This window comes from Vulpes lagopus, chromosome 11, assembly GCF_018345385.1.
Source record: "Vulpes lagopus strain Blue_001 chromosome 11, ASM1834538v1, whole genome shotgun sequence".
Classification (NCBI taxonomy): Eukaryota; Metazoa; Chordata; class Mammalia; order Carnivora; family Canidae; genus Vulpes; species Vulpes lagopus.
The window spans coordinates 104,142,812-104,157,842 of NC_054834.1; the positions used below are offsets into that span (position 1 = coordinate 104,142,812).

Sequence of the window (15,031 nt, forward strand, 5' to 3'; positions counted from 1 at the left end):
CATGCTTTTGAGTAATTATTTATATTAATTGCAATTCTCTCTACATTTTGCAGTTTTGCTTTATAACATGAGTCTGGACGTGAACCGGAAGATAGACTCGCCATCGAGATTTTATTTTTCTTCTAATGGGACATCTGATGTGATTACGGGCAGCATGAAAGTGTCGAGCAAAGTGCCTAACTGCAGAACACATCAGGCGTTTATGCGGGTAATGTAAACTGGTTTTTATTAATGAGTACGTAAACTTCAGCGTTGCCACTATGGTCAAGTTCCTATTGCGTTCGTATCTTTCTGTAAAATGTGGTTAAAACCAAGTGTAATCCCCGCTTGAACTCGCTGACCTGTTGATTGTTCCAGAGCTAAAAGGTTCCACAGTCTTGTGAACCTGGATACATCAGACTCCACTTTTTTCTGCATCTTCTTTATTTCACATTTATCACGTTTTACTGGGTCACTTTTTTTTTTTTTTTAAAGATTTGCCTTTTCCTTTCTACAACTGCTATTTTCTTATTCCTGTTTTTCCACTTCCCTGGAGATGTACATATCGAGTAGCTCCGCTGAGCCTCTGATTCCCCTGGTGTAGGGTTTTTGTAGGGTGGGAGAGCAAGCAGGGGAGCTGGATTGGTTTCTGATGCGACTCTAACGAAGCGGAGTCCAACAGGACAGCGTTTGGATTGGGCCTTTGTCCCCACGCCAGCATTGTCAGTGATGTCAGTGGGAACGCGCACAGTTGCAGCGTGGTGGGGATCATCTGTGGGCTGGGACAATGGCTCTCAGGATGTTCTGGGGTATGTCCTGCCAAAGCGCAGCCGATGTCCTGTTCCTTTTATTAAAACACGCGTTCCCAAACTGATCATCACGTTCCTCGCCTTGGTCACATTTTATCATGTGAAGCAGTGCCAGGTCTTTTTTTCATTAGGGAATGGTGTACTTCATCAGAAAATCTATTGTCACAAAAAAAGCCAAACTATTCCCAGGAGCCCTTTCTGGGATTTCAAATGGTAGCCTCAGCTTAGAACTTAATTTTCCCTGAGATACTTATTCCAAGCGAATGCAAACAAGCATCAAGACTCGAACGCTATTAAATGCTAAGAGCAATAATCCCCTATGCTGTTTTCTCATTTCCCTTAACAGTTTTTATGGTTGTACTAGAATAAATCTATTAGATGGGCGAGAGCCAAAAGTATAGAATGATATTAATGTAGCCATCATTTATGTGGAAGGGATTAAAGAGAGTTGTTTTTTTTTTAATCCTATATAGTTGTGATTTTACTTTAGGTTAATCAATTTTGGAGACTGACATTGAGACCGTTTCAGGGGAGTAAACAGGCCAACACTAGACCTTCAACAAGAAGCATATTGTGTTGAATTTCTATAAATGACAGGAAATCCCCCGACGTGTGTAGTTGTAGGCTTCCTGGCATTGCCCTAACAGGCACGGGTGCATCAGAATTGTACATTCTCATCAGAATAATTTGCAGTGGGAACGACAATCTAGCAGAGGCTCGTGTGTTGCCGACGCACCCTGGTAGCGATCGTTACTGGTATCTCTGGGTGGCAGCAGGTGACAGCCGCCGGCTTTCGACCGTACTGTCAACGTCCCGCAAAAGCACTTACCCCCCGGGATTGGCACACGGTAGGGATATTTTTAAAAGTGATGGGAACCGTTATTAAAACTCGAAGCCGCTCTCGTTGTGATTTAGGAAGATGTGGGAAGGTACCAAGCCCCCCCCCCACCCCCCCGGGTGGTAGCCGGAGGCCTTCGGGCGCCTTAGGCCCGCTGTGCTTCTGCGGCCCAGGGGAAGGGGACAGGGACCGAAAGGCCTCTGCTTCTAGATGACCATGGAAAAGATGAGCAGGGGGATTGCCCTGTTGTCCCTCTGTCGTTCCTGAAACCTGCACATTTAACATTATGCTCCCCAGGCCCACCAGGGTGTTAATGGGCCTGCTCAGGGCTCCTGACAGCGGCCACCACCCCCGCCCCCCCGCCCTGGGCCTGCTCGCGAGGGCACCGGCCTGTGCCCGTCCCGCAGAAGCTCCACGTCGCCCTCTGCCCCTGTGAGTCGGTAGGTGCTGGGGCTCCGGGTGGTGCCAGGGCTGCGGGACACGCCTGGGGCGCGCTGGACCGGTACGATTGTAAAGTTCATACTATTCGGGACGGTCGGGGGACTGCACAGGGCAGGAAGGCGGGGTACAGGGCACCGTGGCGCCAGGGAAGGGATGAAGGGCGCCTTCGATTCTTTCCATTGGGGAAGCGTAACTAACGGACGGTGTCAGGTTAGGTCTGGATGTCCAACATGATGCTGCAGCAGCCCCGGGCGGCAGCGCCCGTCCCGGCCCGTGTACCCTTTTTTAAAATTCAGCTCCCGAGTAGTTAAGCTCCAGTGTCCCATTAGCTTCGGGGATACAAGATAGTGACTCATCAGCTCCATGAATTACTTGCTGGTCCTAAGTGCACTCTTAATCCCTTTGGCTGTTGCACGCGTGCCCCCGACTTTCCTCCCCCTGGTCTCTGTTTTTAAGAGCCTGTTTTTTTTTTTTCTTTTGTTAGTTTGTTTTGTTTCTTAAATTCCATAAATGAGTGAAATTGTACTTGTCTTTCTCTGACTTATGGTATTTAACATTATACTCTCTGGGCCCATCCATGTTGCTGCAAATGGCAAGATCTCATTCTTATTTATGACCACGTAATATTCGTGTGTGTGTGTGTGTGTGTGTGTGTGTGTACACACCACATCTTGATATATTTGCCTAAAAGTGGACAAAAGCTGCAATAGACATAGTGGTGCATATTTTTTTGAATTAGTGTTTTCATTTTCTTTGGGTAGAAACCCCAGTAATGGAATTCCTGGGTTACAGGGTAGCTCTATTTTTAATTTTTGGAGGAAGCTCCATACGGTTTGCTAGAGGGGCTGCACCACTTTGCATTCCCAGCCTACGGTCCACAAGGGTTCCTTTTTCCCCTACATCCTCACCAATACTTGTTATTTATCTTTTTGATTCTAGCCATTCTCACAAGTGTACGATTCCGATTCTAGCCATATCTGTCGCTTGTGGGTTTTTTGTCTTTTTGGTTTTTTGGGGTTTTTTTTTTTTTTTTTTTGGTTTTTAGATTTTGTTGATTTATTCGACAGAGAGCAAAAGAGAGAGAAAGAGGGAGTGACCACAAGCAGGGGGAGCAGCAGAGCAAGAGGGAGAAGCAGGCTCCCTGTTCAGCAGGGGAGCCCAACTCGGGTTCAATCCAGGACCCCAGCATGGTGGCCTGAGCCTAAGGCAGATGCTTAACCAACCGAGTCACCCGGGCGCCCAGATCTTGTGGTTTTGATTTGCATTTCCCTGGTGATGCGTGCTGCTCAGCACCTTTTCCTGTGTCTGTTGGCCATCTGTATGTGGTCTCTGGAGAGGTGTCTGTTCAGGTCCTCTGCCCATTTTTGAATAGGATTTTTTTTTTTTTTTTGGTGGTAAGTTCTTTATATATTTTGGATAGTCACCCTTCTGGGGTATATCCTTTGCAAACATCTTCTCTCAGTAGGGTGTCTTTTTGTTTTGTCAGTGGTTCCCTTTGCCATGCGGAAGCTTCTTATTTTGGTGTAGTCCCTGTGCTTCAATTTTTGCTTTTGTTTCTGCTGCCACAGGAGACATGTCTAGAAGAATGTTGCTACAGCTAGTATCAATCAAATTACTGCCTATGTTTTCTTCTAGTGATATGGTTTTAGGTCTCACATGTAGGTGGTTAATCCATTTTGGGTTTATTTTTGTGCAATGTGCAAAAAAGTGGTCCAGTTTCATTTTTTGGCATGTCGCTGTCCAGTTTTCCCAGTACCATCTGGTGAAGAGACTGTCATTTCCCTATTGGGTATTCTTTCCTGCTTTTTCGAAGATTAATTGACCATATAACTGTGGGTTTACTTCCAGGCTCTCTGTTTTTTGACCTATGTGTCTATTTTTGTGCCGGTACCACACTGTTTTGATTACTGTAGCTTGATAATATACCTTGAAATCTGGGATTATGATACCTCCAGCTTTCTTTTTTCTCAAGATTACTTTGGCTCTTTGGTGTCTATTGTGGTTTCATACAAATTTTAGGATTATTTGTTTTAGTTCTGTGAAAAATGCTTTTGGGTATTTTGATAGGGATTGCATTGAATCTAGATTGCTTTGGGAAGTATGAACATTGTGACTGTATTGTTTCCTCCAATCCATGAGCATGGAGTATCTTTCCATTTATTTGTGTCATCTTCAATTTCTTTCATCAATGCTTTATAGTTTTCAGGGGACAGGTCATTCACTTCCTTGGCTCAGTTTATTCGTAGGTATTTTATTCCTTTTGTGCAACTGTAAATGGAACTGTTTTCTTAATTGCCCTTACTGCCACGTGACTATTAGTGTATAGAAATGCAACTGATTTCTGAATATTAATTTTGCATCCTGTGACCTCACTGAAAACATTTATCAGTTCTAGTAGTTTTTTGATAGAATCCTTAGAGCTTTCTATACACAGAATCACTTCATCTGCAAATAGTGAAAGTTTTACTTTTTCCTTACCAATGTGGATGCCTTTCATTTTTTTGTCTGACCGTTGCCTTGTTCCTGATCTCAGAGGAAAAGCTTTTATTTTCCACCATTGGGTCTAATGTTAGCTCTAGGTTTTTTTTTTTTTAAGATTTTATTTATTTATTTATGATAGAGAGGCAGAGACACAGGCAGAGGGAGAAGCAGGCTCCATGCCAGGAGCCCTACGCAGGACTCGATCCTGGGACTCCAGGATCGCGCCCTGAGCCAAAGGCAGGCGCTGAACCACCCAGGGATACCCCCTGGGTTTTTTAACATATGGCCTTTATAATGTTGAGGTATATTCCCTATAAATCTACATTGTTGGGAGTTTTTATCATGAATGAATGTTGTATTTTGTCAGATGGCTTTTCTGCATCTGTTGAGATGATCATACAGTTTTTAGCCTTTAGCTTATTGTTAGAGGTTTCACATTGATTAACTTGTGAATATTGAACCACCCTTATTATATCCATGGAATAAATCCCGTTAGATTGTGGTAAATGATTTTTTTAATGTATTATTGAAGTTGGTTTGCTAATATTTTCTTGAATATTTTTGCATCTATGTTAATCAGGGGGAAATTGGCCTGTAATTTTCTTTTTTTGTGGTACCTTTATTTGGTCTTGGTATCAGGTTAATGCTGGCCTCATAGAGGGAATTAGGAAGTTTTCCTTGCTCTTCTAGTTTTTTGGAATAGTTTGAGAAGGATAGGTATTAATTTTTCTTTAAATGTTGGGTAGATTTTACTGTGAAGTCATCTTGTCCTGGACTTTTGTTTGTTGGCAGTACTTTGATTACTGATTCAGTTTCATTGCTAGTAATTGATCTGTTCAAATTTTCTATTTCTTTCTGATTCATTGTTGGAAAGTTACATGTTTCTAGGAATTTATCCATTTCTTCTAGATTGTCCAATTTCTCGGTATATAGTTTTTTCATAATATACTCTTACAATCCTTTGTATTTTTGTGGTGTCAGTTGTTTCCCCTTTTTTCATTTCTGATACTGTTTATTTTGGTCTTCTCTCTTAGTTTTTTCTTGATGAGCCTGGCCTAAAGATTTATCAAATTTGTTGACCTTTTCAAAGAATCAGCTCTTGGTTTCCTTGGTTTTTTCTATTATTTTCTTTTTAGTCTCTATTGCATTTGTTTGTGCTCTGATCTTCACTATTTCCTTCCTCCTACCGGTTTCTGGTTTTGTTTGTTCTTGTTTTTCTAGTTCCTGTAGGTGTAAGTTTGAGTTGTTTGCTTGAGTTTTTTCTTGTTTCTTGAGATATGTCTGTATTGCTATAAAACTTGCCCCTTAGACCTATTTTAGCTGCATCCTGAAGGTTTTGGACAGTGGTGTTTTCATTTTCATTTGTTTCCATGTATCTTATTTTTCCCCTTTGACTTATTGATTTGCCATTCATTATTTAGTACCATATTGTTTAGCCTCCATGTGTTCATGGTTTTTTTCCAGTTTTCTTATAACTGATTTCAAATTTTGTATCCTGTGGTCAGAAAAGATGCATGATATGATTTCAGTCTTATTAAATTTACTGAGACTTGTTTAGTGGCCTAACATGTGATCTCTCCTGGAGAATGTTCCATGTGCACTTGGAAAGAATTTGCGTTCTGCTGTTTTTGGATGGAATGTTCTGTATATATCTGTTAGGTCCATCTGGTCTAATGTGCCATTGAAAGCCATTGTTTCCTCGTTGATTTTCTGTTTGGATGATCTGTCCAGTGATATAAATGGGAATGTTAAAGTCCCCTATTATTATTGTATTCCCCTCAGTTTCTCCCTTTATATATGTTAATAACTGCTTTATGTATTTTGGTACTTCCATGTTGGGTACATAGATAAAATTATTACATGTTCTTATTGGCTTTTCCACTTTATTTAGTGTCCTCCTTTGTCTCTTGCTACAGTCTTTGTTTTAAAGTCTATTTTTCTGCTAGAAGTATTGCGGCTGTAGCTTCCCCCCTCCCCCACTTTTATGCATGTATATGTTTTTTATCCCTTCATCTTCAGTCTGTATGTATCTTTAGGTCTGAAGTGAGTCTCATAGACAGCATGTAGTTAGGTCACATTTTTAAAAAATCCATTAAGTCACCGTATGTCTTTTGATTGAAGCATTTAGTTCATTTACATTTAAAGTAATTATTGGTAGGTATGTATTTATTGCCATTTTATTGCTTGTTTTATAGTTGTCTTTATAGCTCTTCTCCGCTCCTTTCTTCTCTTGGTCTCTCCCCCTGTGGTTTGATGGCCTTCTTTAGTGTTATACTTGGATTTCATTCTCTTTATTTTTGTGTATCTATTATAGGTTTTTGATTTGCAGTTACTATAAGGATCATATATATACATCCTAAGTATATAGCAATCTGTATTAAGTTGAGGGTCACTTAAGTTTGATCCCATTCTAAAAAACACTACATTTTTACTCCCTCCTCCACATTGTATGTATATAATGTTATATTTCACATCCTTCTATTTTGTGAATTCCTGACCGATTTATGTAGATAAAATCGATTTTACACTTTTTGTGTTTTACACCTTTGTATGAAACCTCCATATTGGTTTAATTTGTGATTAATCTACTACCTTTATTGTGCGATTGCATCTACCTGTGAAATTATTCCTTTTCATAATTTTCTTCTAGTGGAAATGTTTAATTTTTTTATATCTTACAGTGTTTTATCTATTGAAATGCTCTTCTATTAGACATCACTTTTCCCTATGGATGTGTTCTCCTCCATATGTTTATATGACAGTGAATCTCTGTCTTTGCTGTATTTATATTTACAACTTTATTAGATCTTTGTGATTTCTAGTACAAGTTCTTAGAACAAGGGATATTTTTGAGGCTACTTTGATTTAGGGAAACTCAATTAACAATTGGCAGCAGTTTTTAGGAATGTTGGAGCAGCTACGGTGGAGTGAGACTTCCCTTAAGGCTTTTATAGATGATATTTCTTAGGTGATCTTGATGGAATGTCTGCATCAAAATATTCACTGATGTCTGAGAAGAGAAGGGTGGTAAAGTGGGATAACAAGTGGAGTAACACGATTCTCACCCTTCTAGCAACGTTTCCAATAAAAGCCAGAAATATGTTGCTTAATCATCAGACTGGGAATGCCTGTCCCCATCGATAGCTGGAGACCCAGTGATTTCAGTGGCCTTAACATGTTGTATGATTATGAACTCAACCTGCCTGCATATATAGTAGATTAGTTTGCTCTCTCCCTTGATTTCTCAAATTTCTGTAATAAAGGAATTTTATTATGTAAGTCTTTAGGTGACCTCCATCTTTTTCAGTAACATCAAGGAAATGAATGTATGGTTTGATTAATAAATATATTTTATGTGTGTTTTATATATTTATACTAAGGTATACAAGGACATAGCTCAGTGAAGTGCCATTTGCTCCAAAGCAATTATATTTTAACCACAGCAGGCTATTGACTGATCTATATATGAATACATTTCTATTGAAAATCTAAGTACAAGCAAACTACACAACTATCCTGATGTTATGGTAGTCAAGAAGTGGATTGATTATTCCAGCATATGTTAATTCTTTGTTAGAGTGCAAAGTCTTTGACAGGATATTACCTTTTGCATGTTTTTATTCTTAGAGGTACTGCAACTCATTACATATGGCAGCAATCAATATTTTTAAAATTTATGGACAATGTTCTCAGTGCTATTTAAAGAATTCTATAAGGGAAAATATGAGATTGTTCTATTGGTGTTGTGATTAGAGCAACTGTTTTGGGGGGTGCTGTCCTTTCTCAGGATGTTAGTAGTGCCAGGTACTGGCAATTCTCTACTTTCTGAACCAAGCTTACCAGCTAGACTGGTAATCATTACTGTTGGTGGTAGCTGACTTCATTTGCAATCTGTGCCTCTGTCTTACCTTCTCCTTCCTCAACCCATTTCCCACACTGGTAGCAGAGGGGTATTTCAAAAACATAAATCTGATCACATTCCTTGCTTAAAATTCTTCTGTGTAAGGCTTTCTCATCCTTTTTGGAGTGTAGATTAGGTGACCCTTCTCCTTCTATATTTGTGTATACATCCATCGGAATGCTCATCCCCCACACTGTGTGTGGATTTATGGGTCATGGACTGTGACATTGGTATTGACTTCCAGTTTTGTCTCCCCAGCATCATCTTCTACATAGCAGACCCATGAATGGATACATTGAAATGTCTATACCTCAGTATCCTTTTTCATCCGGTAAACTGTATAAATATTTCTGGCTCCACTATTTGTTTTTTTTTTTTCCCTTCTTACACACAGTAGGAGGACATGGGCCTACAGCTCAGTTTTCAAGTGGCCATAAATACAAATTTCTGTAAAAGTTGAAAGAAGGTGGACTTTGTGTAATTTCAGACACGTGCTAATTTGCACGCTTGTGGGGTGCCTTATTTTACGTAATTGTCTATAAAAATGGGGTGTGGAATCTTCATTATTTCTAATACAGGTAGCACATGCCCATCCAAGTGAAAAATTTTAAGCAAATCTACTTTTTCTCTCCCAAATACTTAATTAGTCACTTCAAGACATTTTTGATATTCTAGCCTTTGTCTTTAGGTGGAGCTGTTAAAGTTAAATAAGTGTGAATATCTGTCAAATACAGTTCTTGCAAGAGTGCACGTACATTTTATATATTGTGAGAAAAGCATAATTAATAGCTAATTAGGATAATGAAAGTAATATACACCAGATGTAGAGAAGACCTTGTGGAAAATTAGTATGAATTAGATAACATGTGATTTGGTCAAAGCAAGCTTGTTGAGAAGAATTAAAACAGTGGACATGTGGAGGGACAATCAGTGGCTGTCTAGCTCCTACACCTAGGGAATAATTTAATCAAGTTTGCTATTGTAATACTCAGGGCTTCAAGCTGTTCCGTTTTCACAAGTTGATAACTTGGGATTTGGGCCTTGATTTGCAGCATTCCTATATGGTCAAAGTTTCATGTTGAGATGATCACTTATCAAGTAATTTAATAAAATCATCTCCATGTATAAGAATGGAAAAGTAATAAGAGATCTTGAGTACTCTGATTCATGCTCCAAATCTTCCAGGTACCACGTGATTAATACAAATTTAATACTTGGTGTCTAACTCATTTTCTACTTAATGTTCATTGACTGGCAATGTTCTGATTTCCTTTCTTTTTTCTTTTCCTTCCAATTGTTCACCTGAATTTATTATGAAAGACTGAAATTCATTGATTTCTTGACTGGTTTATATAGCTATATTTTGAAGCAACATATATGTAATAGGTCAATATCTAACATCTATTGAGATCTTAAGTGCCAGGCATTGTGCTAAGTATTTTACAAACCTCATGCCACTGAATTCTCATAACAATTACTATAGGTATCACAAGAATTGCCATTATTTCCATTTGCAGATGAGGTAACTGAGCCATAGACATATGAAATAATTTGCCCAAGGTTATACAGATAGTATCGCAGCCGTCCATAGGTAATAAAAACCTGGTCCACTAACAGTACTTACTAGAAGCTCTATTAATGATACAGTCATAGATCTACTCAGGAACTGAATGAATATAAACCTCAATTATGGCTTAAGGTAATATGTCTAGCCCTGGTACAAACACTTGACTCTCTCTAATGGTCAAAAGGGATTTAGTTGAATTTACTTTTTTAAAATGAGAAGACCCGGGGCTCCTGGCTGGCTCAGTTGGTAAAGCATGCAAATCTTGATTTCAGGGTTATGAGTTCAAGCTCCATGGTGGGTATAGAGATTACTTAAAAATACAATCTTAAATAAATAAATAAAGTGAAAAAACCTGTGGATTGGGTATTTGGAAGGTAGAATCAAACTGTGATGTAAAAGCTCACACATCAAAGTATAGCAACAATTCTGGTATCAAGAAAAGGAAAAAAAAGCAAAAACTGCATAATTCCATGTAGATAGACTATATCTACTGATTGTTAACTGCCTTCTCCAATCCTGAGATCATTTCTACATTTAATTTTTGTGGTGCTTTAGATAACTTGTTTTATAAATTTTCCATCAACATGTCTTATTTCTTGCACTTTGTCTTCTGAATTCTGATCTAAATCCTCATAGATTACATTATCAGTAAAATCTTCCTTGCCCACCTACTTACATAAGGAGAAAAAGAAGTCGGTTTTGTTCACTATGCTTTGAAAATCTCATTTCTGTCTAGAGAGGGCTGGGTTAAGTTCTAAGAGGTACCATGTTTTATGCATTACCTGACTTCCATTTTTTTGTTTTGTTTTGGTTTCATAGTCTTGAGATTTGAGAACAACTGCTTTCAAAGTTACCTTCCTGTCAGCTATTTTACTGTTTGTGCATTTATGTATGGTAAAAAATAATTTGGGTAGTATGTGGTACAGTCTTAACAAGGAGGCTAGTGAATAACCGAATGAAAAAATAATAATTTTTAAGTACATGAGAAAATGTTTTTAAAAGAGAAAAATCATGCCTGCACGTAAAAATTCAGATTAAAATATGTGAATTGACATTCAGTGTAATGAACTCAAAAGCTGTTTTTCTGGGGACCGAATACAATGAATTTTAAAAGTCATTCAGAAAGGCTTTTTGGCCACGTGTAAATAAGATTAGGAATGAGAAATGCTGTGTAAAAATTAGTAAGCAATTAACTTTAAAAGAATATCATGCAGAATGGATCTCAAATGGTACAATTCCTGTGGAGTTGATAAACAATCCAAGAACTTTCTTTGTGAAGTGTAAAACCACAATAAACTTAGGGGGGGAAAAAAGTAACAACTAATAAAATTCAGTAAAATAACTCAGATAAAAGATTAAATATATAAAACAAATAACTTTCCCACATACGATTTATGACCTACTTAAAATATGATTGGAAAGCCTCCATGAAGAATGGAAAAAAGGATATTTTTCATGATAAAGATGAACTCAAATGAATCAAATTGAATTAAAATGTTACTGAGACATATAAAAAGAAAAAATAAATGGAGATTTCCTATTTATACAAGTTTACCACAGGGAAACATTAAATAGAATGAAATGTTGATTAGTACTTTGAAGCGATTTACAGCAAATTTATAATGGAAAATGCTTATGTTAGGTCAAGTGATAAAAAGTCTGCATAGAAAATACCATGAAAGAAAATATGTCCAATTATTAAACTATATAACTAATACAGGATGGATTCTTAAAAATATTTTCATATTCTTTGTGTTTTTTCTAATAAACATACTTGCTTTTATAATTTGAAAAAATAGACACAGTGTATTTTAACAATTGAGATGAAAAGGTAAATACTTGGTTTACCTTTTCCATGTTGTTTGACTTTAATGCAGAAAAGGAGGAACTTCCTACGTAGGTCTTTTTTTATTTACAGGCTTGTTTCTATTTCTAACTTACGGTTTTAAATTCCCTTAGAAAGATGTGCGGGACATCCTCACCCCAATTCAGATTGAAGCTGCCTACCGCCTGGGGCAGCACGTCATCAGTAAACGAAGTACAGAGGAATTCCCACCACTTCAGCCAATTCTCCAGCAGAAGAAAGAAAGAGACATAATTGAAAAAACAGTAAGAATATTTTCCCTTATTCAAAACATTGTGTGCCTGTAACTGAAGTAAATTTTTTTAAAACATTGCATAATGCTGGGGAAATGAACTATCTTGCTGAATTCTTTAAACATTTTTTACGAATTTTTTTTAATATAAAAAGATTTATGGTAGGTCTTGTTATCCATTTTTCTTTATTTTTTATATTCCCTTTAGGATATTGAACTGAGTATTTTTAAAATATGCATTTAGTCCCAGCAGTGGCTTCCCATATACATGAGATGTTAATTTTCTCTCCTTGATACCTTGCCCATAAGGAAAAAATCTATCGCTAGGGGAGTGCTTATAATGACAGTGAGTCACATTTATGAGGTTTATCTTCCTCTTTTTCATTTTTTGTCTCCTTCTCTCTCATTTGGTCTCCCTCTCATTCACTCTACCCAGATTCACTCGTGTCTTGGTAGGCACGTTCCCTTGCTGGCTTTTACTCATTTATAAACATAAGAATTCCTGTTACACAACAATTTCTCTTTCCAATTCAACTGTAGGCTTTTCAGCCACGTCCCAGGACCCATTGCATTTTGAAAAAGGGATCGTGCATTCTAACCAGTAGACAGCCTTTTCTAGTGTTTCCCCAGATACCTCCCGTTCCACTAGCAGTGTGTTCATTCCCACAAGTCCAGTTGTTTGCACCTTTACTGTCCAGCAGCACAGAGGTCCAGTCAACAGGATGTTTGGGGGCATGGTAAAAAAACGTTCATTAAGGCATTTGCTAATGCCACGCAGACTGTAAAAGGCAGAAGGCAGGGGACACTCAAAGGGCTGGTTCGTCCTACCTGGTCTAGACCGATTGCTCCTAAGTCACTTGAAGGCATTTGAGCTTAGGATCCGTACTCTCTAGGCTAGAATGCTGGGTCAGATGAACATAATAACTTAAGGCAAGTTTTCTCGATACCCTTATGAATATATGTATGGAAATCAGTGTTTTTGCTCTTCTTTTGAACTTTAGTTGTCAATATCAACTCTTCTTAAATATGTTTAGGTATGAAAAACACAATATTTGTAAATTCATAAGCCAAAACCTTAGCAATTTGTAGTTATATTAGAGTAAAATTCTACCTTTCGGTTTTTAGAGCAACATGCTCTATGAGTAAGAGGGATAGAAAAAAATCATAGTAACCTAATCGTTTAGGGAAAGATTTACCCCACCCTCCTGCTTCACCAGGTCGAGGCAGTCTGTGGTCTGACCCGCTATTTGACAACATGCTAGTCACCGTCCATTAAATGAGCCTACCTCCTCCTCTGACTTTCTAGATTTAGCATCTCTCCCTTTTTACCTATTCCTCTCAGCTTCCTTTTTATCTCCATTCTTTTGTCTATCTATATGTCAGGTTTTCCCGTGTCCCTTTTAGTATCTCTGGGTCCTATTACAATGCTCCAAGTTAAATTCTGGAACCCTTAGGGTCAACTATCACTTAATTTTGTTCAACGTGTCCTCAAAGTAAAATGTCTAAATTTCTACTTTTTGTTATTTTTTAAATTTTTATTTATTTTGAAAGAGAGAGTGAGCAAGCAAGCATGCTTGCTTGCCGAGGGGTGGGGCAGAGGGAGACGCAAACTCTCTATTGAGTAGGGAGCTCGATATGGGGCTTGATCTCAAGACCCTGAGATCATGAGCTGAGCCAGAGGCAGTTGCTTAACTCTCTGAGCCACCCGGGTGACCCCATTTTGTTGTTTCCAATTAATATAAGCTTATTGTCCTACCATCTGTGAAGAGTAAGTGCCATGTTTATTTGTAGTAAGTGGGATCAAATTGTAGCACCAGAAAAAAACGAGAGGAATTCAGCAGAGAACATCCCGGAAGCACGGGTTTTAAATATTTATCCAGAGTTTGATTAAACTCATTTTTTATAACAATTTTAAAAGAAACAATACTTTTTTTCCCCATTTAAATATTTAGACTTTAAATTTATCCACTGGAAGAATTAGTTCCTTTAGCCTTCCAGTTATCCTCTGAACCTGTGACTCATCCTCAAACTGAACTCTTCCAAAAGGACAGGATAAGGCATGATCAATTTTATTTCATTTTTCTTATGTATCATAGATGTCTTATTCTTAAAAAAAAAAAAAAGGAATACACCTACTTGTCGAACTAATGTAAAAAATTCTGTCCTATTTTATTTTTAGATAAACTTTGCAAGATTTTGTGCCCATGAAAATTGTTCTGCTGATTTACAGGTTTCTGCAAGAATTGGATTTTTAAAGTAAGTGTCGTTTAGGGTTACTTGCCAAGGTGGGCAATGGGTGTGTGCTTGGGAGTTTCAAAGAAAGAAAAAGTAAGAACTACCCCTGGGGGATTAGCAGCGTTCAAAGAATTGAACAAGAACACGTCCTACTGAGAGAGGGGTAGGGATCTACGCATCCCTCACAGAACGTATATACTCAGAGGTGAGCACTTTTTGAAGAATGAGAATATGTGAGCACCAGGGTTTTGTAAAGCGTGTTTTCATCTTTTACTGACCACTCAGAAGGTATTTTGGGATTTGACTGCGCCTTGGGTTATCATTTTTGTAGTTATGTTTTAGACATTTGTAAATGCCTATTCATAGAGTTGTGGTGGCAAAATGAGCTCACGTCCACTAACATAATGCTTAGTGGTTGGTTTGGTTCTGTCATCCAAAAACTGATTACGTAAGTCAGACTGCTGTACGAAACAAAAGGAATCCCTAAACGTATAGGACACACTTGAAAGGGAATAGGGCACCTTGCTTGTCTCAATTCATGGAGGGGAAGTCATAAGAGGAGACACACATATCCGGCCACAGTGAGAATCAGACAAACGTTAGTTGTTGTTACTACTTTGTCACGGGAGATAAACCACTGCAATTTCGTGGACCGGAGAGCGAGAATCCGTCCTGAGGTTGAGG

At 38.2% G+C, this 15,031-nt stretch overlaps 1 protein-coding gene across 1 annotated transcript in view; it reads left to right on the top strand.

Annotated features, from left to right (window-relative positions):
- ITGA4 (integrin subunit alpha 4) overlaps positions 1-15,031 on the top strand; it is an 80,592-nt gene that overhangs the window by 40,565 nt on the left and 24,996 nt on the right. Inside the window, exons 15-17 of the mRNA XM_041722930.1 lie at positions 54-208; positions 11,976-12,125; positions 14,292-14,368. Of these exons, the coding sequence (XP_041578864.1) occupies positions 54-208; positions 11,976-12,125; positions 14,292-14,368 (382 nt within the window). The remainder of the gene's footprint in view (positions 1-53; positions 209-11,975; positions 12,126-14,291; positions 14,369-15,031) is intronic.